The sequence below is a fragment of the Bubalus kerabau genome, chromosome 3 (assembly GCF_029407905.1).
Source record: "Bubalus kerabau isolate K-KA32 ecotype Philippines breed swamp buffalo chromosome 3, PCC_UOA_SB_1v2, whole genome shotgun sequence".
Lineage (NCBI taxonomy): Eukaryota > Metazoa > Chordata > Mammalia > Artiodactyla > Bovidae > Bubalus > Bubalus kerabau.
The window spans coordinates 60,520,610-60,545,225 of record NC_073626.1 but is presented as its reverse complement, the minus strand read 5'-3'; the positions used below and the strand labels follow the sequence as shown (position 1 = coordinate 60,545,225).

The window sequence follows — 24,616 nt, the reverse complement described above, 5'->3', positions numbered from 1 at the left end:
GACTCAGAAAGCTGTAGTGGATCAGACGGGCAGCACACCACCAAACAGTGGCCACCACCTTTTTTTAATGCAAGTTTGGCTTTGGGAAGGGCTTTGGATCTTCTTCTCAGTCCACCCACAGAGCTGGTCATTGCTGGTTGTCGTATACGATCCACTTTTCCTCGTATGTCACAGATCGAGAAATGGTTCGTTGTTGTTGCATAGAATATAAAGTATATAAAGATACATAGATTTTTTTTTGTCCTTTTTGGTCAGCTCTTGAGACACCTACTCATTGACCTTTTTCACCTTTCCAATGTGCTTCAAATGCCAAACGACCATAGAATGGTTGACATTGAGTTCTTTGGCAACGTCCCATGTAGTTGTAAGAGGATCAGCTTTGATGACGGCTGTCAGTTGGTCAAGTCAACTTCCAGTGGCCAGCTACTACCCTCCTCATCTTCCAGGCTCTCGTCTTCTTTGCAAAACTTCTTTAACAGCCACTGCACTGTACATTCAGTAGTCGTTCCTGGCCAGATGTGTTGTTGATGTTGTGAGTTGTCTCTGCTGCTTTATGATCCATTTTGAACTCAAATAAGAGAATCACATAAATTTGCTTTACGTCTAATACCATTTCTATAGTCTAAAAATAAGTATAAAAAGCAAGCAATAAGTCGTTAGCAAAAAACATAAAGTGAGAAATATGCATTAAAATGATGTATAACATAACCACATGTATTTAAGAATGTATTCCAATATCAAATGGCAAAGTTCAACAATACAAAACCACAGTTACTTTTGCACCAACCTAATATTTACCATTCTGTTATAGAACAGGCCGAGAGGTAAGCTATGGTGATAGCTGGCAGGGCTAAGGGCATTAGGGATTGACTGGAATGAAGAACAAATGAGCGCTCCTGAGGCAAAGAAAATGTCCTAAATCTTGATTGTGGTGATGGTTACATGGTTATATACATGTCAGACATTACACTTGACTGTTTATAAATTATGCCATAATAGAAAAAAGTTTTAATCATTATACTTAAAGTTCGAGAGTCTAGTTTTAGGATATAGGATCTACATTTATCTTTAACTTTCTGATTATTGTAAAAGTAGGAGCATCCTTTCCATACAATAATCATGCTGGTAAAGAATCTGCCTGCAACGCAGAAGACCCCAGTTCAATTCCTGGACAGGAAGTTCCCCTGGAGAAGGGATAGGCTACCCACTCCAATATTCTTGGGCTTCCCTGGTGGCTTAGATGGTAAAGAATCTGCCTACAGTGTGGGAGACCTGGGTTGGAAAGATCCCCTGGAGGCAGGCATGGCAACCCACTCCAGTATTCTTGCCTCGAGAATCCACATGGACAGAGGAGCCTGGTGGGCTACAGTCCATGGGGGTCACAGAGAGTCAGCTAAGCAACTGCACATCCTTTCCATTGTTAAACTGTAATATATTGTTTCATATTAATATACTCGATCAGCAAAACAGTTTTATTGCTTTGTTAACTATTATGACAAGAATATTTTTTTAAAGGGTGTTAACTGTTTTTATGAATGTTATCTTCTCTTTGCAATACCAGGGGGAGTATGTTGCTGCAGTACGGGACTTCTACTTGTCTGTTTATTTTTTCAAAAAGAAAACAACAACAAGGTAAGAATTCTGTTTTGATAGTTTTATTTTATTTACTCAAGAGTTCATTGTAATTGTATTTATCTTAATTTTATTCATCCTGTGACCCAAAGCTATTTCTATACCATATTAAAATTATGAAACCATAAGATATAAAGGTAGAATTTTTAATCCACAGTAAGTTAAAATTATTACCCACAAAATCCTAGGGAGCTTGTCTCCCTAAAACCCCATCCACACATAGATTTCTGCTGTCAGAATTGGGATGTGGTTTCCAAAGTCTTTTCTAGATGATCCTCATTCATTTTATGGCTATAGGAATGAATATAGGCTTTTGGATATCTGGGCTTAGCATGATTCAAATTAGTTTATTCAACCTCCTTGCACTTCAGATTAACATACATTTTAAATGGGGATAATATCATTAAATGAGGATGATACCATTAAATGGGGATCATGAACTCCTTATTGCAAAATTCAGACTTAAGTTGAAGGAAGTAGGCAAAACCACTAGACTCTTTAGACATGACCTAAATCAAACACCTTACAATTATACAGTGGAAGTGACAAACAGATGCGAGGATTTAGACCTGACAGACAGAGCGCCTGAAGAACTGTGGACGGAGGTTCGTGACGTTGTACAGGAGGCAGGGATCAAGACCATCCCTAAGAAAAAGAAATGCAAAACGGCAAAGTGGTTGTCTGAGGAGGCCTTACAAATAGCTGAGAAAAGAAGAGAAACCAGAGGCAAAGGAGAAAAGGAAAGATACACTCATTTGAGTGCAGAGTTCCAAGGAATGGCAAGGAGAGATAAGAAAGCATTCCTCAGTGATCAATGCAAAGAAATAGAGGAAAACAATAGAATGGGAAAGACTAGACATCTCTTCAAGAAAAGTAGAGATATCAAGGGAACATTTCATGCAAAGGTGGGCACAATAAAGGACAGAAATGGTATGGACCTAACAGAAGCAGAAGATACTAAGAAGAGGTGGCAAGAATACACAAAACTACACAAAAAAGATCTTCATGACCCAGATAACCATGATGGTGTGATCACTCACCTAGAGCCAGACATCCTGGAATGCAAAGTCAAGTGGGCATCACTACGAACAAAGCTAGTGGAGGTGATGGAATTCCAGTTGAGCTATTTCAAATCCTAAAAGATTTGAAAGTGCCACACTCAATATGCCAGCAAATTTGGAAAACTCAGCAGTGGCCCCAGGACTGGGAAAGGTCAGTTTTCATTCCAGTCCCAAAGAAAGGCAATGCCAAAGAATGTTCAAACTACCATACAGTTGCACTCATCTCACACGCTAGCAAAGTGATGCTCAAAATTCTCCAGGCCAGACTTCAACAGAACGTGAATCACAAATATCCAGATTTTCAACTGGATTTAGAGGAACCAAAGATCAAATTGCCAACATCCACTGGATCATCAGAAAAGCACGAGAGTTCCAGAAAAACATTTGCTTCTGCTTTATTGACTATGCCAAAGCCTTTGACTGTGTGGATGACAATAAACTGTGGAAAATTCTTCAAAAGATAGAAATACCAGACCACCTTACCTGCCTCCTGAGAAATCTGTATGCAGGTCAAGAAGCAACAGTTAGAACTGGACATGGAACAACAGACTGGTTCCAAATAGGGAAAGGAGTACGTCAAGGCTATATTGTCACCCTGCTTATTTAACTTATATGCAGAGTACATCATGTGAAACGCCAGGCTAGATGAAGCACAAGCTGGAATCAAGATTGCCGGGAGAAAAATCAATAACCTCAGATATACAGATGACACCACCCTTATGGCAGAAAGTGAAGAAGAACTAAAGAGCCTCTTGATGAAAGTGAAAGAGGAGAGTGAAAAAGTTGGCTTAAAGCTCAACATTCAGAAAACAAAGATCATGGCATCCGGTCCCATTACTTCATGGCAAATAAATGGGGAAACAGTGACAGACTTTATTTTTTGGGGCTCCAGAATCACTGCAGATGTTGGCTGCAGCCATGAAATTTAAACACACTTGCTCCTTGGATGAAAAGCTGTGACCAGTCTAGACGGCATATTAAAAAGCAGAGACATAGTTTGCCAACAAAGGTCCGTCTAGTCAAAGCTATGATTTTTCTAGTAGTCGTGTATCAATGTGAGAGTTGGACTATAAAGAAAGCTGAGCATGGAAGAATTGATGCTTTTGAACTGTCGTGTTGGAGAAGACTCTCGAGAGACCCTTGGACTGCAAGGAGATCAAACCAGTCAATCCTAAAGGAAGTCCGTCCTGAATATTCATTGGAAGGACTGATGCTGAAGCTGAAACTCCAATACTTTGGCTACCTGATGCAAAGAACTGACTCACTGGAAAAGACTGATGCTGGGATAGATTGAATGCAGGAGGAGAAGGGGATGACAAAGGATGAACTAGTTGTATGTCATCACCAACTCGATGGACATGAGTTGAGTAAGCTCCAGGAATTGGTGATGGACAAAGAATCCTGGCGTGTTGCAGTCCATGGGGTTGCAGAGTCGGACACGACTGAGCAACTGAACTGAACTGAATAGAGTTGTAAGGATGAATGAGATTATATATTTAAAGAGGCTAGTGCTAAGCATGGGACTTCCCAGGTGGCACATTGGTAAAGAATCTGTCTGCCAATACAAGAGATACTAGTGACATGGGTTTGATCCTTGGATTGGGAAGTTTCCCTGGAGAAGGAAATGGCAACCAACTCCAGTATTCTTGTCTGGAAAGTCCCATGGACAGAGGAGCCTGGTGGGCTACAGTCTGTGGGATTGCGAAGAGTCAGACAGGACTAAGCCCAGCACACAGCAACACAGTGCTAAGCATGAGAAGTCACTCTTCAAATGACGCTGTCCTCTTGAACCCTGCCTTAAGATTAACATCTGTTTTCCTTTGCAGTATAATAAGGATCCTGACATCTTTGAACAGATTATCCAGTTGTCTCAGATATAATTTCTGAGGCTTATCCATACTTAATACTAAAAACTTAGCTTAAACAAGAAATTTTAACAAACTTTGGCCAGGTAGCAAACCATGGAAAGGACTGTCTATTCTTTACTTCACTCTCAGTGGCTTCCATGGATAAGTTATTATGGTAGAATGTTATTCACATAAAGTTTATATTGTTTAATAATACATGTTTACAAAACGTAATTCATGATTCCTGGTCACAGTTTTTCTTAAAAATCATACATTTATATCCAGTGCATTCTGAGAGCTCACCAGTTTGCCTTGATAAGGATGGACCTCCCTTTTACTTAACTATATCACACCCACCAAGTCTTTAATAATCAAGGTAAAATTTTTTTCTTCTAGGTTTACCTTATCATCATCAAGAAATAAGAAACATGCTAGGAACAACTTTACATGTGTAACATGTCACCCAAAGGAAGATTGCATAGCAACTGGTCACAAGGATGGCAAAATTCGTCTTTGGTTGGTTTACTCTTGAAGAGCTTGATGATCATTTATTTCTTCTGGATTAGTCCTGCAGAACAGGGGTATACCTGGGTACAGGGAGAAGGATAGAACCGAAAAGCAGCTGCTAATAGTAGATGAGGCTTTGCTGGCGTCCTCCCTTTCTTTTTATTTTTTTCCTCCCTTTTTTATATTGCTATACTCTTCATTGCACAGACTTACTATTTTAAGATTTCCACCCTTGGCCCTAGGAGTGAAAAAGGTGCATTTTATCTATAAGAGCTTTCTGTCAGCCTTTAAGTAAAATGGAAAGAGTAACAACAGTGAATAGTGAACTGGTAGGAACTGGTAGGATACTGTGATGGCCTGTTGTTTGCAGAAGTGACTGGTTTAGAAATAGAAAGTGTTCTCTTTGCACATTAAAACCAGTGAGCTTGATAAACATACCCCTTTGACCAAATTAAGAATTTTGGTTTTCTCCAACAGGAGGAATTTTGATGATGAAAAGAAATATACATATACATGTTTACATTGGCATCATGATTTGGTTATGGATTTGGCTTTTTCAGTGACAGGTAAGTGCAGATTTAATAATTAAAATGAACTTTTGAAATGTGTGAACCAAGTATTTTAATTCACTGTATTTATAGTCTGAAAGACTTAGAATTGCCTGGGCAAAGTGAATTTTAAGCGCTTATATATTACCCGTGTTTTAGGCATAGTTAGCACGACGCTTATTGCACAATACCATTTGCTTAAGGTTTCAGAGCCCTTCACAGTATCAAAGTGAACACCTGTCATAAAGCCTCTTGTTAATACACACCTGTTTAAACTTATTACTTTTTTGTTTTAATGTATGTGCACATTGTCAAGTGCTTGTTGTCCATGAGTCTAACTACAGTTTATCAAGAGCAAGTGACTGCTGATGCGTCACATCCATTATCTCAATTCATCGTTGACTCCAAAAATTACAGGCACCTTTATTCTCGTTGTACAGATGTCATAAATGAGCTTTATAGTTGAGAACTAAGTTGCTTAAAAGGTCACATGGCTAGTAAGTTTGATTTGGACCTAGATCTAGTTCAAAAGTTTCTTTTTTTACCTATAAGATCGCCACATTCACTGTTTGAAGTTAATTCAGTCCTTCGTTCCATTTAAGCTGCATGAGAGTGGCTGTAATGAGTAAAAATACCCCCTTGGAAATAGGATGACCTACAACAGAAATTTGGGGTACATTTTGTCTTTGGTTACTTTAGCATCCCTACACCTGTGTGCTGAAAATCATGTCATTATATTCTGGCTGGTTCCGAACAATGCAGGGGAGGGGGTGCTGCATGCTCCAGGGGTTGATGTCCCTGGAGAAAGTGGATTTTCTTCCTGCAGGTCTTCCTAGAGATGGCCAGGACAAGTCTTAGTACTGTGTGCTCTGGATGCCTACAGGGTTTCTTGGGTTTAACTCACTGGAGCCTTGGGAAGCCGAAGGTATCCTCAGCCCACTTGTGCTTTTGGTTTGGGGGGTTGGGGAGTGGTATGTGGAAGGGTGGGACCCAGCCTGAAACACTTAGAGTAGTATAGCAGGAGTCCACACAAGACACACGGGAACTGAGAACAAAAGGAGAAGGAAGAGGGTGTTAACCCTGTGGATGGAGACAGAGGCTGCCTTATCTTTAACCCCACCCCCACCCCAGCCCCCAGAGTACAAGTGAGGGTGTTGGTGGCGTTTCGTGTATATGTGTCTGTAATGTTCCAGGCAGTGTCTTTATTCTTTCCTGACCCAAGGCGGTTTCTTGTGCCCTTCCTACTCAGTTTTTTTTTCTTTGCTGTGGCCCCTGCTCAAATCAGAACCAACTGTGACTTTTCTCTTTTGTTGTCCTTACCCATCTTGCCCACTGCCTGTCAAGCTAGTTATTAGTCATAGCTTTCTTGATGGCCTTACTTATCCTTAAGCCCTGGAACATTCAGAATTGGCCTTTTCAGGTGGGGTTTACGGAAGAAGGCATAGTTAGATTAGTTGGCACTCGAAAGAAAAAACGAATACCAAGTGCTTCTACTGTGAACCAGGGCTTTCATACAGGAGGTACTGCACATCATCTTGGCTAATAGAGAGTTGAATGTTTGTAAACAAGAAGTAATATAGTACATGGTTGTCAGTGAAATGTTAGAATTGACCCTGAATATGTAAAAGAGTTAATTGAAGAAAGAAATTAGTTGTCTGTGCAAACAGTTTTTAGAACTGTGTATAAGTTAGGTTCAATATTAACTGTATAAACTGTTCTGGCTCCGCTTTGAACCCAGTCATGCTGTGAGCATCTAATTTTTGTTATTTTTTAAATTATGAAAATAAGATAACACATGTACAGGAGACCTGGAAAATACAAAACAAAGTTACATGTAGTTTCACCGTATATATTACAATTGTGTTTTAAGTTGATAAATTAAGACTTTTAGTTACAGTTTCAATATCAAACTCTCAGAAATTATTAGAATGAATGTACAGAGGAGTACAAGAATATAGTAGGCCTGAAAAGCACTATGAACCAATTTGACGTAATTAAGATTAATACAGTTTTCACATAACAGTAGGATACAAATTTTAAGTTCCCGTAGACTATAAACTAGGAGATATATCCAGACATAAGACCAGGTGCAGAAATTTTGTAGTCATAAAGTATTGATATTATACAGTCTGTTCTCTTTTTACTGTGGAATTATTTTAGACATCCGTATCAAAAGATATTGAAAATAACCTACATGTTTTCTTCAAGTGCAGTGTGACCTTTACCAAGAGATCTTTGACTTAGCCATTGAAAGCCTCAATAAAGTTAGAGGACTAAAAAAACACAGAGGGTGATTGCAGAGAATCTTTTAAATGAGAAATGAATAGCAAAGCTACTTTAAAAATCCCATATATTTGGAAATTAAATGTCCACTTTTGAATGAGGGGTATATCCAAGATGCCATAACAAGGAAAATTACAAAATGTTTTTAATAGAATAAAAGTGAAAAGAGAATTCAGCAGAATTTTTTGCATGCAGCTGATACTGCTCAGTGCAGTTAAATACAATGTAGAGTCTTGAATAAGGTATGAAAACAAATAATGGACACTAACGTAAAATTCTGTGAGATGTGAACAAAATCTGTACTTCGGTTAATAATACTGAATCATGTTAATTTCTTTTCTTTTTTTTTTTTTTTTAAATTTTTACAATGTTGTGTTGGTTTCTGCCATACAACAATGCAAATCAGGTGTAATTACCCATACCTCCCTGCCTTCTTTAGCCCCCTCCCCTGCTCCCATCCGATCCCTCCAGCCCATCACAGAGCACCACACTGGGCTCCCTGTGCTGCACGGCAGCTTCTCACCAGCTGTCCACCTCACACCCAAGAGTGCACATGTGTTGATGCTACTTTCTCCATTCATCCCACTCTCTCCCTCCCCCACTGTGTCCACAAGCCCATTCTGTGTCTACATCTGCATCTCCTTTCCTTCCCTGTAAGTAAGTTCATCAGTATCACTTTTTCTAGATTCCATATTTATGTGTTAATATACTATATTTGTTTTTCTCTTTCTGACTGACTAAACTATAACAGATTCTGGGTTCATCCACCTTGTTAGCATCTGTTACTTTGTTCTGAACTTTAAGCCTTTCTTATTTCAGTGCTCTAGGACCTCAGGTTAATGTTGAATAAAAGTGGTATGGTGTTCCCAACACAGGGGGAAGGTTTTCAGTGTTTTACCACTAAATTACCTGTAGATTTTCTATAGGTGTTTTGGTGAAATTTTAAAGGTCTCACTACTTGGTTACTGAGTTTTTATTATGGGTCTAGAATAATATCATTCACGTTCTCTGCATCTATAATAAAATACTGATGATTTATTTTTCCTTTATTCTCTTAGTAGAGTTCATGACATTGGCTTATTTTTCAAATGTTAAAATAACCTCACATGCTGCAGTGCACTTTACCCTGCAGTGATGTCCTGTCTTTTTAGTGTATTGTTGGATTCAGCTTGCTATTTTCATGTGGTGGTTTTTGCCTGTTAAGAAATTGGCTTGCACTTTTCTTACAGTGTACTAGTTTTGGTGCTGAAGTATGCTGGTCTTCAAAACAAATTAGGAAGTGTTCTTTCTTTTTTGTTACCTGGAAGAGAGTAAAACTGGTTTATTTCTTCCTTAAATGTTTGGGAAAGTTCACTAGTGAAGCCATTTGGGCCTGGAGGATGTTTGTGTTACCCAGATTTTCTAGTTATTGCCAGAATTGGTCAGCAACAAAGTAATCACATTACCGGAAAGAAAAAAAATCCATTAATCAGTGATCTTTAAATCTTTTGTCTTGCAAATTTATTAAAAGATGTAAAGACACTGCTTTGCACATTTTTTTAAATAGTTTTTCTCTAACATAGGAAAAATCACAACATTGATTCTATCTTCCTATTTTTTCTCTGTCTTTCTCATTTCTTTGGGTGGATGAGAAGGCAGCAGTCTGCTGAGCGGTGGCCGTGAGTCTGTCCTCGTAGAGTGGCGTGAGGCGGCAGAGAAGAATAAGGAGTTCCTCCCCCGCTTAGGAGCTACCATTGAACATATCTCAGTGTCACCAGCCGGGGATTTGTTCTGTACTTCACATTCCGATAACAGTAAGTCTGAATTTGTTGTCGTGAGGAAATATGATTTTGTGTAATGTCATAAATTAGCTAGCATCTGTAGGGAATGGCCAATAGCAAACTAAGAGTAGCATAGGATTTAACCAGCCTTTTTTTCTCTTCCATTTCTCATCTGTTCTCCATCCTTTTTTTGCCCTTAGATGCCACCAGAATCCTATATTTCCAGAGTTGTTTTTATGAGAGTATATGGCTAAGTGTATTTAGTTGTTGTTATGCCACTTACATTTAAAGATCTTTTTCATGTGGGATGATTGGGGGAAAAAAAGAAGGGTTTTGAATGGGCATTTGTGTTTTTACAATATAATGGCATTTTTCTAAGAATGCTATGAGATTTTCCTTTAGTATACCCATTATCTCAGTGTGAGAGCTATTATCTCAGTGTGGGATTTTGACAGAAATGGAGGCAGTCTTGTGATTCCTCCAACGCATTTAGTCATCCTGTTATAAGTCAGCTGAGATGTGAATCCCATAGCCCACTGCCTTCTTTCCCCTCAACAGAGAGCATGGCCGACCAACCCATTAGTGCAGTGATTCATTTCAGAGTAAACTGTAACCATCTCTTTTGGGGCAAATAAGTTTCTGAATTAACATTTTCAGTGTAGTCCTAGTCACAGCAGAAAACTTAGAGGTTCCAACAGGGACTGAAAGGTGGGATGAAAAGCCCTCATCCCACCCCTGGTTTTTCTGTTAAATAACTAAGTAGTCCTAACTCTCCAATCACACCCCAAGAACATAACTCACTTGTCTTCTGTATTCTGGTATATATCGGAAGAATATAAACTCACCTTTTTTTTTTTTGCCTTGAAATTTGACTCATTTATGTTTAACTGTTTTTTTTACCCACAGAGATAACAGTCATTCACCGAAACCTTGAGGCGTCTGCAGTAATTCAAGGCCTAGTGAAAGGTACCGCAGACCTTTGGCTGTGGAATGGTGTCCATTTTTTAGAGTGAATATTTTTCTGACTTCAGCTACTATTCATCACTTCTTTTGCAGACAGAAGTATCTTTACTGGTTTGATGATTGACCCAAGAACTAAAGCTTTGGTTTTGAATGGGAAACCTGGCCACCTGCAGTTTTATTCTCTCCAAAGCGATAAACAGTTATACAATGTAAGATTTTGATGCATTAACTAATCTTAAAACTAGTGAAAGTTTTTATAGCACCCACTGGGGTCAGGTAACTTTTGTGACTTCTTAAGATGTGCCTGTGTTATTCAAACATTGTATTATCAGTTGTTTACAGCATGATCCTAATGAGGCCACAGTTGCAGATGAAGTCTGCCTGTAAAAGCCAGTCAGCGCTGTTGTGTAAGCTCTTATTTTACTGACAACACTAATTAACTGTTACACACATCTCTACCTTTGAGTCACAAGGATGGGGTATGAGACTATGTGGATTGACAACACAGACATGTCTGTGTTCGTGGCAAAACAGTGTCATATGTGCATACTGAAGATAAAATTTTCAGTGTAGATTAAAGAGGAACACTTTCTGTAATCCTAATAAATGCAGTCTAGACTTTGCACTTTTTCTTTTGTGCCCCACAGTACCCTTTATTGGAGAAGGAAACGGCAGCCCACTCCAGTGTTCTTGCCTGGAGAAGCCCAGGGACGGCGGAGCCTGGTGGGCTGCCGTCTATGGGGTCGCACAGAGTCGGACACGACTGAAGTGACCTAGCAGTACCCTTTATAGATTTCTATTACAGCCTCTCTAACACTTTGTCTCTTTCCCTCCAACACCTTTTAACCTCTCAAAGAAAGAAAGCTTACTGATCTTTGTACATTTCTAGTACAATGCCTGGAAATAGTAGACACTGAATACATTTTTAGATGTAGATGAGGAAATAGAATAAAGGACACAATTATAAATGCTCATCTGTTTACAGCATTTATATTGTTCTTTTTTCACTCCTTAAAAATTGTAGGTTTTATTTTTGCTCTCTTTGTTTCTAGTGATGTGAAATCTAGTCTTGAGATTTTATATAAAACTATTTGAAACAAAAGAAAAACATTACTGTAATCTAAGATTTTGTTCTAAGATCTATAAATGGAGCATAATCATTACTAAAATTCAAGATCATTGAAAAATTATCACCACTGAATTTATGTTATATAATGTGCTTCATTTTTTTTTTTTTTAAACTTTACATAATTGTATTAGTTTTGCCAAATATCAAAATGAATCCTCCACAGGTATACATGTGTTCCCCATCCTGAACCCTCCTCCCTCCTCCCTCCCCATACCATCCCTCTGGGTCGTCCCAGTGCACCAGCCCCAAGCATCCAGTATCGTGCATCGAACCTGGACTGGCAACTTGTTTCATACATGATATTTTACATGTTTCAATGCCATTCTCCCAAATCTTCCCACCCTCTCCCTCTCCCTCAGAGTCCATAAGACTGTTCTATACATCAGTGTCTCTTTTGCTGTCTCGTACATAGGGTTATTGTTACCATCTTTAGAAATTCCATATATATGCGTTAGTATACTGTATTGGTGTTTTTCTTTCTGGCTTACTTCACTGTGTATAATAGGCAAATGGCAGTTTTGATCACCATAAATAATGGTTAGTTCATTTTTGTCTAAAAGCCTGTTATTCTAGATTCCAGAAGGTATTTAGGATATGGTTAATTATTATTCCTTGAATGCTTAACATTTACGTATTTATATTAATAAAAATTTTGGATTTTTTTTTTAACCCATCAGTTAGATATTATACAGCAAGAATATATCAATGATTCTGGTCTGATCCAAATTGAGCTAACAAAGGCTGCATTTGGCTGCTATGGTAATTGGCTTGCAACGGTGGAACAACGTCAAGAAAAGGAAACTGAGCTTGAATTGCAAATGAAACTATGGATGTATAATAAGAAAACACAAGGGTAAGATTACCTATATAGCTGTTTAATTTCAGAGCAGAAAATTATTTGACTTTCGAGCTTGTGGTTTCAATTATTGGTCTTTTTGATACATTTATATTAAGAGAAATGAAGGAAGTGTTACTCCTTTAATAAAGCCTTTAAGCTTTCTGCTCTGAGAAAGCAGTGGCGTCCTCCAAGTTATGAGTCACTTCATTGCATAAATGAGGAAACGTGGAGAAGTGGCACCCCCAAGGACACACCTAATTCCAGGCAGATCCAGGATTAGAATGCAGCTGTCTTTGTTCCTTGGCTCTTTCATTGATGTTATACTACCTTCCTTGGGAAAAATGACAGTAACAGGTGGTGGAAGTGTGGTGTGGTGCAGTTTCGACTAGATAAGGAGCCCACTAGTTTCTCATAGTATGGCTGTAATAGCTATTTATCAAGCCCTTGCTTGTCAAGACCTGGGCTTAGTTCTCTGTGCCAGTTATCTTGTGAATCTTCACAAGATAAGCCTGTTGTTGCATTTTACAGGTGAGGAAACAGTCTCTCCATACCACTCTCATAACCTGGACTTTTAAAAAATCTGTCAGCCAGACGGGACCACTGCCCAGATATTCTAGAAAACAGGGCCAGCATGAGTTCCTTTCATTCACACCAGTGTTCTGTCGAGGCAGAAACAAACTTTGGGAGGTAGTTTGGGTGACTTATTAAATACTGACCAGGGCAGTTTGAAGTAGGTAGTGTTTCTGTACCTTCTTGCCACAAGGAGGGGCTTTATAGCCATTTCCTTTTTTGCTTTTTTTTTTTTTCAAAATAGGTATATGTTCTGCAGTTTTCCTGTACTTTAGTGTAGTAGCCTTTCAAGTGTCATGTTTTGACAGACCCCTATTTTATACTCAATGTGTACCAGTAAGCTGACACTACGTAATCATCTGTGTTAATGTAAGTTACGCGAGGCCAGAGGTAATGTGCCGGAACTCTTTGCGTCTTTTGTCTGTTGGTGACAGAGCACTCAATTGTTGCTCCTTATGGGTAGTAATACATAAGTTGCCTAATCTTAATGATTCTATTGGAAAATGTACAACATGTAAGGAATTCTTAATATTCAGTGATAGTGTCTCATATTGTCCTGGTATAAAAATAAATTGGTTTCCTTCCTACTAGGTTTGTTCTTAATACAAAGGTTAACATGCCACATGAGGACCACATCACAGCTCTCTGTTTCTGTAATGCAGAAAAATCTGAAAGCTCCACGTTGGTTACAGCAAGTAAAGATGGCCACTTCAAAGTGTGGATATTAACAGATGATTCTGATATATACAGTAAGTTGCATAAATAGAGTATATGCATATGCAGTGTACAAGGTTAAGAATTGGTATGTTTAACTCATGAAAATTATATCCATTCTGGGAGGATTTTTTCAACTATAATTCTGTAGACCACTGCCTACTTTCAAATTATTTGGGAAATAACATTTTTACATTCCTTCTTTCCCAAATCTTTACTTATTTTATGACATTCTTGATTAACTGTGTGCTAATTACTCCATTTTATGAGGAAAGAGTTTAAAAAAAAAAAAGTTACTCCCTTTTGCAATTACTCCCTTTACTGTTCCACTAGAGGGAAGAACAAGGTCTCTTAGAAGGGATACAAATTTCATATCAGTCAATGATTTGTAACTAAATTTGGGGGATGAAAGTTTTTTGTTGCTTCCTTATTTTTTAATCTGTGTGTCTAATAAATTCCCTAAAATATTATCTAGCATTTTACTATTTCTATGCTCTACATTTCCACAGAAAAGGCTGTTGGCTGGACCTGTGACTTTGTGGGTAGTTATCATAAATACCAAGCAACTAACTGTTGTTTCTCTGAAGATGGCTCGTTACTAGCAGTTAGTTTTGAAGAAATAGTTACAATATGGGATTCAGAGACTTGGGAACTTAAATGTACATTTTGTCAACGAGCTGGGAAAATAAGGTAGGTAAATAATTGGGCAAGTGTAAACTGCTGGATTTTTTTTTTAATTCAACAAGTCTTTCTACATAAACTTTAATAATAATTTATGCTTTCTCCAAAGGTATCCGGTGTGTCAGTGGTGCCAGCAGCTCAGCAAAATACTGGGAAGCTAAGAAATGCTGTGTTTATGAACTGTGTGCATTAGTTTTCTCGGTTGTACCACACAACAGTAGATGCCATGCATAAGCTCAGTAGATCCAGACAACGTTTACTTTCTCTGCATCTTCAAAAAAGCAATGTTATGCTCAAACTTCAGTATTTTTAATAATGGCAAGGGAATTAACAATAATATCTTCCATTTTACTTCAGGTCACTTGAGCATTTGAGGACAGAATGGCTAATTGTTTCTAATTTCTAACATATCTAATTCTGAATTTACTTTATAAAACTTCACAATTCATATTGCAAATCTGCCTCTTGAGGCAAAAAAAAAGCATAAAACATTTTAAGTAACTTGGTATGTTTCACATACATGTCCTCTATATGTGCCAATTACTATACTGTACAGCATATTAGAAAAGAATTGGTCGTCAAATCTGTTTTCCTAAAGACACAAAGTAACTGAATAAACCTTTCCTTTTGTGCTCCTTACCCCCTTTTTCTGCAGGATAATTATGAATAAAAACACGTGTTTATCTGAAAGTCTGCATTGCACAAAACTAGTACTGTGTGAGAAGTCTGCAGACCTTTGTAACTGAGCCTGGTAGAACTAACTGTTGTTGACTTCCCTGTTTTAATCTAGGGCAGGAAGTCTGCAGACTTCTGTAACTGAGTGTGATAGAACTAACTTGTTACCTTCCCTGTTTTAATATAAAGCAAGAAGTCAGCAGGCCTTTGTAACTGGGTATGGCAGAACTAACTTGTTACCCTCCTTGTTTTAATTTAGGGCGGAAAGGCTGCAGTCCTTTGTACCTGAGTGTGGTAGAACTAAATTGTTAACTTCCTTGTTTTAATCTAGGCACCTTTGCTTTGGGAGATTGACTTGTTCCAAGTATCTTCTTGGTGTCACTGAAAATGGCATTCTGTGCTGTTGGAATCTGCTCAGTTGTGCATGTAAGATATTTTTTGCTATAAAGTAGTATCAGAGCACATAGGAAAATTTGGAGTGCTTTGCCTGTAATAATAGACTTTGATTACAGTTGACTCTTGAGTGATGCAGGAGTTAGGGTCATTGACCCTCTGCACAATCAAAAATTCGTGTATAACTTAGAGACAACCCTCTGTGGATTTAACCAGCCTTGGGTTGAACAGTGCTGTAGCATTTGCTGTTTTAAAAGTCTCTATATATGCATACCCGCTCAGTTCAAATTGGTGTTATTCAAGGGTCAGCTGTATTTATAAAGGGTTTCCCGGGTAGCACTAGTGGTAAAGAATCCACCTGCCAACGCAGGAGATGCAAGAGACTCAGCCGTGTTCTCTGGAAGAAGGTTTATTCCCTGAAGTAGGAAATGGTGCCCTACTGTGGTATTCCTGCCTGGAAAGGTCCATGGACAGAGGACCCTGGCAGGTTTACAGTCCATGGGGCCACAAAGAGTGGACACAACTGAGCGCGCACGCGTGTAGACTGGCTCAGTTCAGATCCGTGTTATTCAAGGTCAGCGGTGTTTATAAATTGCCCAATTTTCAACAAATCAACTTCCATTGTCCTTGCTTTTTTCCCCACTGTCTTCAGTGTGTACAAGTCTGCCGCCCTCCGTATTCTCCATCCTCATAACAGTTTGTGGAAAGTTTCTCTAATCCATAATGCATATTAACCTGCAGTGCCCTGTCAGCATTAAATTTAAATGGAGCCTATTAACAGTCCTCCTAACAAACATGGACTCTGTGGCATTTTACTTATTCAAGTATGTTTGGAACACATGGTGGTTGCTTAGTAATGAATGTTTATAACTTTTTTTATATTCTCTATGACGATTCTGGTTAACATTTTGCCCACATTTAGCAATAATGGAAAAACATGAGACCATAGTTGCACTGAAATAATAACGATTTCATTGCATGTGGAAGAAATACTCTATTTTTTTGCTTCCTGCCCCTCATCTTAATGCAGATTTCCACAGATAATTTCAGTATGTTGACTGTGTGTTATCTGGAAGCATAAAATCCCTCTTCCTAAGAATAATAAAATTGATTGTCCCAATAAATATTGAGTACCTACTTTAAGAAGCTTTTGGTAAATCTCTTCTTAGAAGTGAATCCCTTTTTCCCCCAGTGGAATGGAGTACGAAATTAAATGTGAGAGTTATGGAACCTGATCCCAATTCAGAGAATATTGCTGCAATCGCTCAGTCTTCTGTTGGTTCAGACTGTAAGTACACACATTTCTTTGACAAAAGAAATCTGTCACCTAAATTTTCTTTTTAACATCTTTAATGTAATTTGAGTTAAACTTAACTTTGGATCAGAAGCCACTTGCCTGACCACTGCTCTTCCTTGAGTTCCAGCTTGAGGACGTCCCTCATTTTTCAGCATGTCATCCATCTCCTACTCAGTCTTCAAAATCCAAAAGAGATTTCACCTCCTTAAAGGATTTTGAAACCACCCCCCAACCCCCAAGGAGCTTTAATCATTCCTTCTCTGTGATCTTAAAGCTCCACAGATGTCTGTTCTAGAGCTTAAGACAGAAAGTACTTCCGTAGTGTTTTGGTGTCTGTTTTCTGCAGTTGGCCCTGCTCTCAGAAATAGGAATTTTGCTTTCTCTTTTCCATCTTCAAAGCCCTCGTTCCTAACCTGCTTGACACATAGTAGGCATCACAGATACTTATTGAATCAAAGCCTAAAATAATCATGACCTGGGCCATTTACTCAATGGGGTAAGTCCCAGGGTGAGTGTGGGCCTCCAATCTGAGGCTAGAACTAACCTTTGCCAGCAAAATGTTATTGTCTGGTTTTTTTTCCTCTAGTGTTTGTATTTAAACCTAGCGAGCCAAGGCCATTGTATATTCAAAAGAATATCTGCAGAGAGGAAGTCTTGTGGGGAGTGTTTGTTCCCCGAGATGTCCCTGAATCATTCACCTCAGAAGCTTACCAGTGGCTGAACAGATCCCAGTTTTACTTCCTAACAAAATCACAGGTAACCATCCACCTCAGAAAAGGTGGTCATTTAGTATGTGTGAAATAGTATTATTAAGGATTACCCCTTCTCTTCCTACCCACCTCAACCCACTCAAATCATCTAATATGCTCAGTACAGTCATATTATTGGTGGGAGTATGTTAGCCCCCACCTTTAAGGCTATTTCTTGTATTCATTCATTCCGTGACAATAAAAAAGATATGATCTAAAAGATAATTAGAGTATTTTGAATTGTACTGTTAGAATGGCCTTTTTTTAACTTTTTTATTTGATTTACCATAAAGAAATCAGTGGCTTAAATTAGATTTATCAGTTGACTTTTTATATATATATATATATATTTTTTTTTTTTCAGAACGATCTTACAACTATCACAGCAGTTACTACATACATATTCTATGAGTATATATATATATATAAGCATGAAAAGTTGACATCATTTTCTAACTGTAATATCTACAGTTTATATTTTGCATCATTAATTGACCTCTCTTTTCAGAGTTTATTGACATTCAGTACGCAGTCTCCAGAAGAGAAACTCACACCCACAAGCAAACAGGTACGTTCTGGTCACTTGTAGCTCAGATCATGCACATTGCCTCCCTGCAAAGATAAGTTTATCTTTCAAAACTCAGCTATGACAAAAATGTTTTACCTGCCCTGAAGTGGAGTTTTAAATTATATACTTAGAAACTGCTTGCTTCATTTGATGTCATAATGGTCTTTGAAAATGTAGTTTTAATCTGTAATATCAGTAATGTATGCTTATGATCCAAAGAATCAAATAGTTTTATGAGACGTTTGTGAGAAAACTTGAACTTCACCACCAAGTGCGATTACCCACACAGATACCCACTCTCAACTTTTTAGTTACCTCTCTGTCTCTAAGAAACATGTTTATATTGCTAATTCTGGATTTTTCAGATCTAGGCATTAGATTCGGTATTTTCTAATTCTGATCTATTGAAGTTGAAATTTCTTTCACATCCCTCCCCCCAAATACACAACATACACCCACATACATTCTGTCCCTAATCTTTGCAGTGTAGATAAATTTATCTTAGATTGCTGTTCATCCTTAAAAATGTTAACACAATTCATAACTGAGCCATGCAATAACAAACAGGTGGTTTTTCCTTTTATGACCAGCTTCTTTTATCTGGAGTTAATGATTGCTTATCTTCATTTGCTCAGATTCCTATTCTCATCTAGTGAAAGTGAGAGTGTTAGTCGCTCAGTCATGTCCAATTCTTTGTGACCCCATGTACCGTAGCCCGCCAGGCTCCTCCATCCATGGAATTTTCCAGGCAAGAATACTGGAGTGGGCAGCCATTCCCTTCTCCAGGGGTCTTTCCGACCCAGGGATCGAACCTGGGTCTCCTGCACTGGGGGCACCTAGTTCACCACCAAACTCTCTCTAGTGTGTAAGTCCTCTCTCATGGTTTTCATATTAGGTATTCTGGGTCTTGAAGAAGTATTTTCAAGAGCCTCTGACCTGCTTTACTCTGAACTCATTGCCCTGTTACAAACCTAACATCTGCTGCACAGCAGTCATCTTAGGATCTGCATTCGCAGCCATTCTGGGGGTTCAGTCACCTCTCCTGTAATAGAGCCTGTGGTTTATTGCTTGCTTTGGTTACTCCTTTGCTTTGGTAAATATCTCCCTGTTGGTGCATGGGCAGTAAATTAAGACGTTGCAGGTTTGGACTTGTTTTTATTCTCTCCCATTTGATTGGTTGGTTATGTAGAATTCTAGGTTGAAAATCATTCTGTCTTAGAACTTTGAAGATACTGTTATACTTTATCTGTAACCTGACTTAGTTTTCTCTGAAAATTCATTGAATTCATTCAGCATTTTTTTGTTGATCATTACTGTATGCTCTAGACATTTAGGGTATCAGTGAATGGAAGGGTCAAGTCTCTAAATTTGTAGTGTTACAGTCTAATAGGAAGGTACAGATAATAAACATTAAGTAAAATATATAGTCTTTTAGAAAGTAATTCTTTTTTTCCCCTGTTTTTTATAGTATGAGAGATTTCTTGTTTTTCATCTGATCTTTTATATATATATATATATATATATATATGTATGTATGTTTGGGGTTTTTTTGGTCTCTCTCGTATGGTTTATTTTCATTAGGTTTTTTCTTTTCAATTTGTTTTGGAGATTTTCATCAGAGTCTGATGATTCTTGGCTGTCTGCTTTTAATTAAAAGTGAGCAAGGTCACCTTTGAAAGTTCACCTGGATGGAACTTGACCTCTGGTCTCCACTAGCTGACTGAGCTATTAGGAGAAAATCTCTGAAGTCATTACTTTTAGAACTTTTTCTCTTAGACTGGTCATTATCACGCAGATAAACTTCTTCCAAGTTCCTGCCTGAAAGGCGTCACCTGACTGCCGGCACTGCGGGCAGCACCCTCTGTGGACCACAGCTGCCTTCAGCTGCGCGGCCACCCTCACCCTCCACACACCAAGCTGTCCAGTCGAAAGACACACTTGGTTTTGCTCTTCAAGGAGCATACTGCCAGCCTTCTGCTGAGGCTGAGGAGGAGATCTGGAAATCTGAGAGCTCTAGAGATAGATAGACTGTAACCAGGCTAACAGGTTTTCTTCTTTTTTTTCTTTTAGCCTTTTTCAGAGGTACTATTAGTACCAATTCTTGAGCATTGTGAGATTCTACAGCATACATTTGGAGAAGGAAATGGCAACCCACTCCAGTGTTCTTGCCTGGAGAATCCCATGGACAGAGGAGCCTGGCAGGCTACAGTCCATGGGGTCACAAGAGTTGGACACAACTTAGTGACTAAACCACCACCACAGCATAAATTGGGGTGCCTCTTAGCATTGGCCACCACCAGCTTAGAATCCTGTTCTCTTGGGTCTACTAGGTCAGCTACCACCCTTCAGCCTGCTCTCCACTTTCCACATCACCCAGTTTCTTTATTAGTGTAGATCTGTGCCCTTTTGAAAACCCCTTTGCTGCTGTTTTTGTAGGACTGGGGGAAAAGTAGTGATAGGTGTACATATTGTTCTGTCATCTAAGAGTCCACGTTGGCTTTTCTCAGAGTTAAAGGGACTAGTTTCAGTTGCTTGTGAAGTGAAAGAATCATACAAGATAACCTACAATTCCTTTCATCCCTGTTATTTTATTACTGTAGTACTTGAATCAGAGGCAGTTCCTCCTTTTTTATTGAAACTATTTCCCTGTTCTTTAACCCTTACAGCTCTTAGCAGAAGAAAGTCTTCCAACAACCCCATTTTATTTCTTATTGGGAAAGCACAGGAAGGAACAACAGAATGACAAGTTAAATGAAGCTTTGGAGAATGAGCTGGTACAGCTGCCCTTAACAGAAAACATACCTGCAATTAGTGAGGTAAGTAATTATTAATTACATAAGTTTATTATAATACTGAAACAGTATAAATTAATTGCTTATACCTATGTGACATGGGTTAAATGCAGTAAAGCACTGTAACTAAAGTTGGAATTTTTGGATAATCAATCTGTAACAAATAATTTTTGGATAATCATTTGTATATTGTGCAACTTTAATTCTCAAACTAAATGGCATAAAATTTAGGATTTCTGATGGGGTTGGAGGAGGGGTTGTTTGCATAAAAGTAGGAGTTCTCTGGTTTTTCATCAACAGAACCTGGTGTTGATAAAAGCCTTGGCATTTGCTCTTTAAATGAAACCCTGTTTTTCCGTTCTACTCTAGCTTCTTCGCACTCCAGCCCATGTCCTGCCATCTGCTGCTTTCCTCTGCTCCATGTTTGTGAGCTCACTGATGCTGTCTAAGGAGACCAAGAGGTAAGGCAGTTCATCAGATGTGTTCAGATACTCTGTTTTGAGAAACAGGATGGTTTGTGATATCATTGATCAGAATATTCTTTCCCTGTGTTTCTCCTTCAGCTTTAATCTGTATTTACAGGGTATAGAATTACTAAGTCAAATAAATAAAAGTGTATTCAGTAACAAGAATTTTCATTAATTTTGTTCATATGATTTTTTTCATAAGTATCTTAAATTAGAAAGTTATTGTTTAGAAATATTTTTCAATAGTAATTGCATTTTATTCTGTTATTGTTAAAGTGCTGAAGAACATCCTGATGATGTTGATATGGAAGAAGAAAAAGAAAGTGATGATTCAGATGAAGAAAATAATTTCACTGAAAAGATCCAGGAGGATACAAATAACACAGATTTGGAAGAAGACATTATACATCAGTTGTCAAAATCGGAAGAGAAAGAACTGAAAAAATTTAGGAAAGTAGACTACAGCTGGATAGCTGCCCTTTGAGCCTTGAAGGATGGGGAGGGTTTTGCACTTTGTTTTTGCATTTTGATTTGTTTTCATTGTATGTTGATACTCCACAAATCTATTTAAATGTTTTTTCTTTAAATGTTTTTTCTGTTCTTGAGATGTTAAATATTTACAGGCTTTACTTTTAAATAACTTTTAAATAACATGAAGTTGGGTTTACATCATGTTTTACAGTTGCCATATCACATATCAGCCTTGAAGGAGAGCTGGAAGTTGAACTTAAATAGCATAAGTCCCCTTATCTGCAATTTGGAGATATAAAAAGTTTTTTAAAGTTTTGTAGATAGTGTTTTAATTTCAGAATTCATTTGGTGGCCAAGTATGACTTGAACTGATGTGAGGTTCTCTACAGTCTTGATTTCATCCCTCTTGTATATTTCTCATAGAGAAATTTAGGGAAATGATTTGATTATGGTGGTATTTCACAGACTTCATTGACAATGTTATATAATACAAGCTGCCTAAAATCTTAAAAATTCTAAATTCACATCATCTGACCCCATACCTTTCTGAGAAGGTGTCTACTATACTTGTACTATACTTGTAAATACGGTTTTCATGACAGCCTTAGAGCCAATAAGAAGAGCTTGTGTTACTCTGTCGTGTTACTGTGTCTACTGAGTCACGTAACAATCACTTAGGAGTTTTCCAATTCAATGATACTCTTCTATAAAATCTATATTAAAAAGTTAATGCAAAAACAAGTGGACACATCATAAGTGCACATCTCAGGGAATGTTCACAAATTTGCTATAAGTGGCTTTTTTTAATATTTTTAGATTCTATTTCTACTATTTTGGGAGTTTACACTTTTATATTGGTACTCATTGAAAGTAACCTTATAAATTTCTATAATACGCTTAAACATCTATATGATTTATAGACTTAGAGAGTGTCTTCTACTGACTGTCTACTACGGTGGTTAGACGTCCCTTCATGTCTCTTTATGGCCACTCCAGTTATTTGGTCATTTTGTTGGTTTTCATGGATGCTAAACACTGCTGAATAAATTGGTACAAAGCAGAACAATTATGGATCTTTTTTTCTCTTGTCACACAGTGTCCCTTGCTCGGTTCTTTTCAGACAGGGTTGTGGAAAAATGATGATTACAGACTTGATCCCTACACTTGTCCTCTTGTAATTTTGTTGAAAGCTCTATTTTGAGGTTCAGTTCAACTTCTTGAGGGTATAGCTTGTGATCTTAAAATTGCCTTTATATTTTCTTAATTTTTTCTCTCACTTAATTCATTAGCTTCATTGAATACATCACTTCGTCTAGTCAGAAGATGCAGAAGATGGCAGAACTGAGGTCTCTGGCCAAGGAGCTACTAGGAAAGAACATAGGAAATGAAGTATCCTTGAACATTTTGCTCTTAGCCATTCACTCCCTTAGAGCCTCTGCTCTATTTTCTCTTCTCATCTCTGTTCCAACTGAATGTGGCTTTCAATATTCACGCAAATGTTTATTTTATTTAAAAAAATAGTATTGTAAGTCTTTTTTTATTATTGTGCTTTAACTTATTACATTCTTTTTTCCTTTTTAATTTTTTTTTTTATTGAAGGATAATTGCTTTACAGAATTGTGCTGTTTTCTGTCAGCCCTCAACATGAGTCAGCCATAGGTATACATATATTCCCTCCCTTTTGAACCTCCCTCCCATCTCCCTCCCATCCTACCCCTCTAGGTTGATACAGAGCCCCTGTTTACGTTTCCTGAGCCATACAGCAAATTCCTGTTGGCTATCTATTTTGTATATGGTGATGTAAATTTCCATGTTAGTCTTTCCATACATCTCACCCTCTCCTCCCCTCTCCCCATGTCCATAAGTCTATTCTCTATGTCTGTTTCTCCATTGCTGACCTGAAAATAAATTCTTTAGTACCATTTTTCTAGATTGCATGTATATGCATTACAATACTATATCTTTCTCTTTCTGACTCACTTCACTCTGTATAATAGGTTCTAGGTTCATCCACCTCATCAGAACTGACTCAAATGCGTTCCTTTTTATGGCTGAGTAATATTCCATTGTGTATATGTACCACGACTTCTTTATCCATTCATCTGTCAGTGGACATCTAGGTTGCTTCCATTGTCCAGCTATTGTAAATAGTGCTGCAGTGAACAATGTGATACTTGTGTCTTTTTCAGTTTTGGTTTCCTCAGGGTATATGTCTAGGAGTGGGATTGCTGGGTCATTTGGCACTTTTATTCCTGGTTTTTTAGGGAATCTCCATACCATCTTCCATAGTAGCTCTATCAATTTACATTCCCACCAACAGTGCAAGAGCGTTCCCTTTCTCCACACCCTCTCCAGCATTTATCGTTTGTAGACTTTTTGATAATGGCCATTCTGACCAGTGTGACGTGATCCCTCATTGTAGTTTTCATTTGCATTTCTCTCATAATGAGCAGTGTTGAGCATCTTTCATGTGTTTGCTAGCCATCTCTATGTCTTCTTTGGAGAAATGTCTGTTTAGATCTTTTTCCCACTTTTTGATCGGGTTGTTTTTCTGGCATTGAGTTGTATGAGCTGCTTGTATATTTTTAAAATTAATCCTTTGTCGGTGGCTTTGTTTGCTATTATTTTCTCCCATTCTGAGGGTTGTCTTTTCACCTTGCTTATGGTTTCC

At 38.0% G+C, this 24,616-nt stretch overlaps 1 protein-coding gene across 2 annotated transcripts in view; it reads left to right on the top strand.

Moving 5' to 3' along the window:
- WDR75 (WD repeat domain 75) overlaps positions 1-23,011 on the top strand; it is a 35,765-nt gene extending 12,754 nt beyond the window's left edge. For both annotated transcript variants that reach the window (XM_055571967.1, XM_055571969.1), the window contains exons 6-21: positions 1,562-1,632; positions 4,937-5,056; positions 5,525-5,613; positions 9,513-9,671; positions 10,545-10,604; positions 10,695-10,810; positions 12,408-12,583; positions 13,730-13,887; positions 14,362-14,542; positions 15,540-15,634; positions 16,794-16,889; positions 17,485-17,654; positions 18,156-18,215; positions 20,882-21,031; positions 21,377-21,468; positions 21,751-23,011. In XM_055571967.1, the coding sequence (XP_055427942.1) occupies positions 1,562-1,632; positions 4,937-5,056; positions 5,525-5,613; positions 9,513-9,671; positions 10,545-10,604; positions 10,695-10,810; positions 12,408-12,583; positions 13,730-13,887; positions 14,362-14,542; positions 15,540-15,634; positions 16,794-16,889; positions 17,485-17,654; positions 18,156-18,215; positions 20,882-21,031; positions 21,377-21,468; positions 21,751-21,958 (2,001 nt within the window). In that variant the 3' untranslated portion in view covers positions 21,959-23,011. The remainder of the gene's footprint in view (positions 1-1,561; positions 1,633-4,936; positions 5,057-5,524; positions 5,614-9,512; positions 9,672-10,544; positions 10,605-10,694; positions 10,811-12,407; positions 12,584-13,729; positions 13,888-14,361; positions 14,543-15,539; positions 15,635-16,793; positions 16,890-17,484; positions 17,655-18,155; positions 18,216-20,881; positions 21,032-21,376; positions 21,469-21,750) is intronic.
- The last annotated feature ends 1,605 nt before the right edge of the window (positions 23,012-24,616 follow it).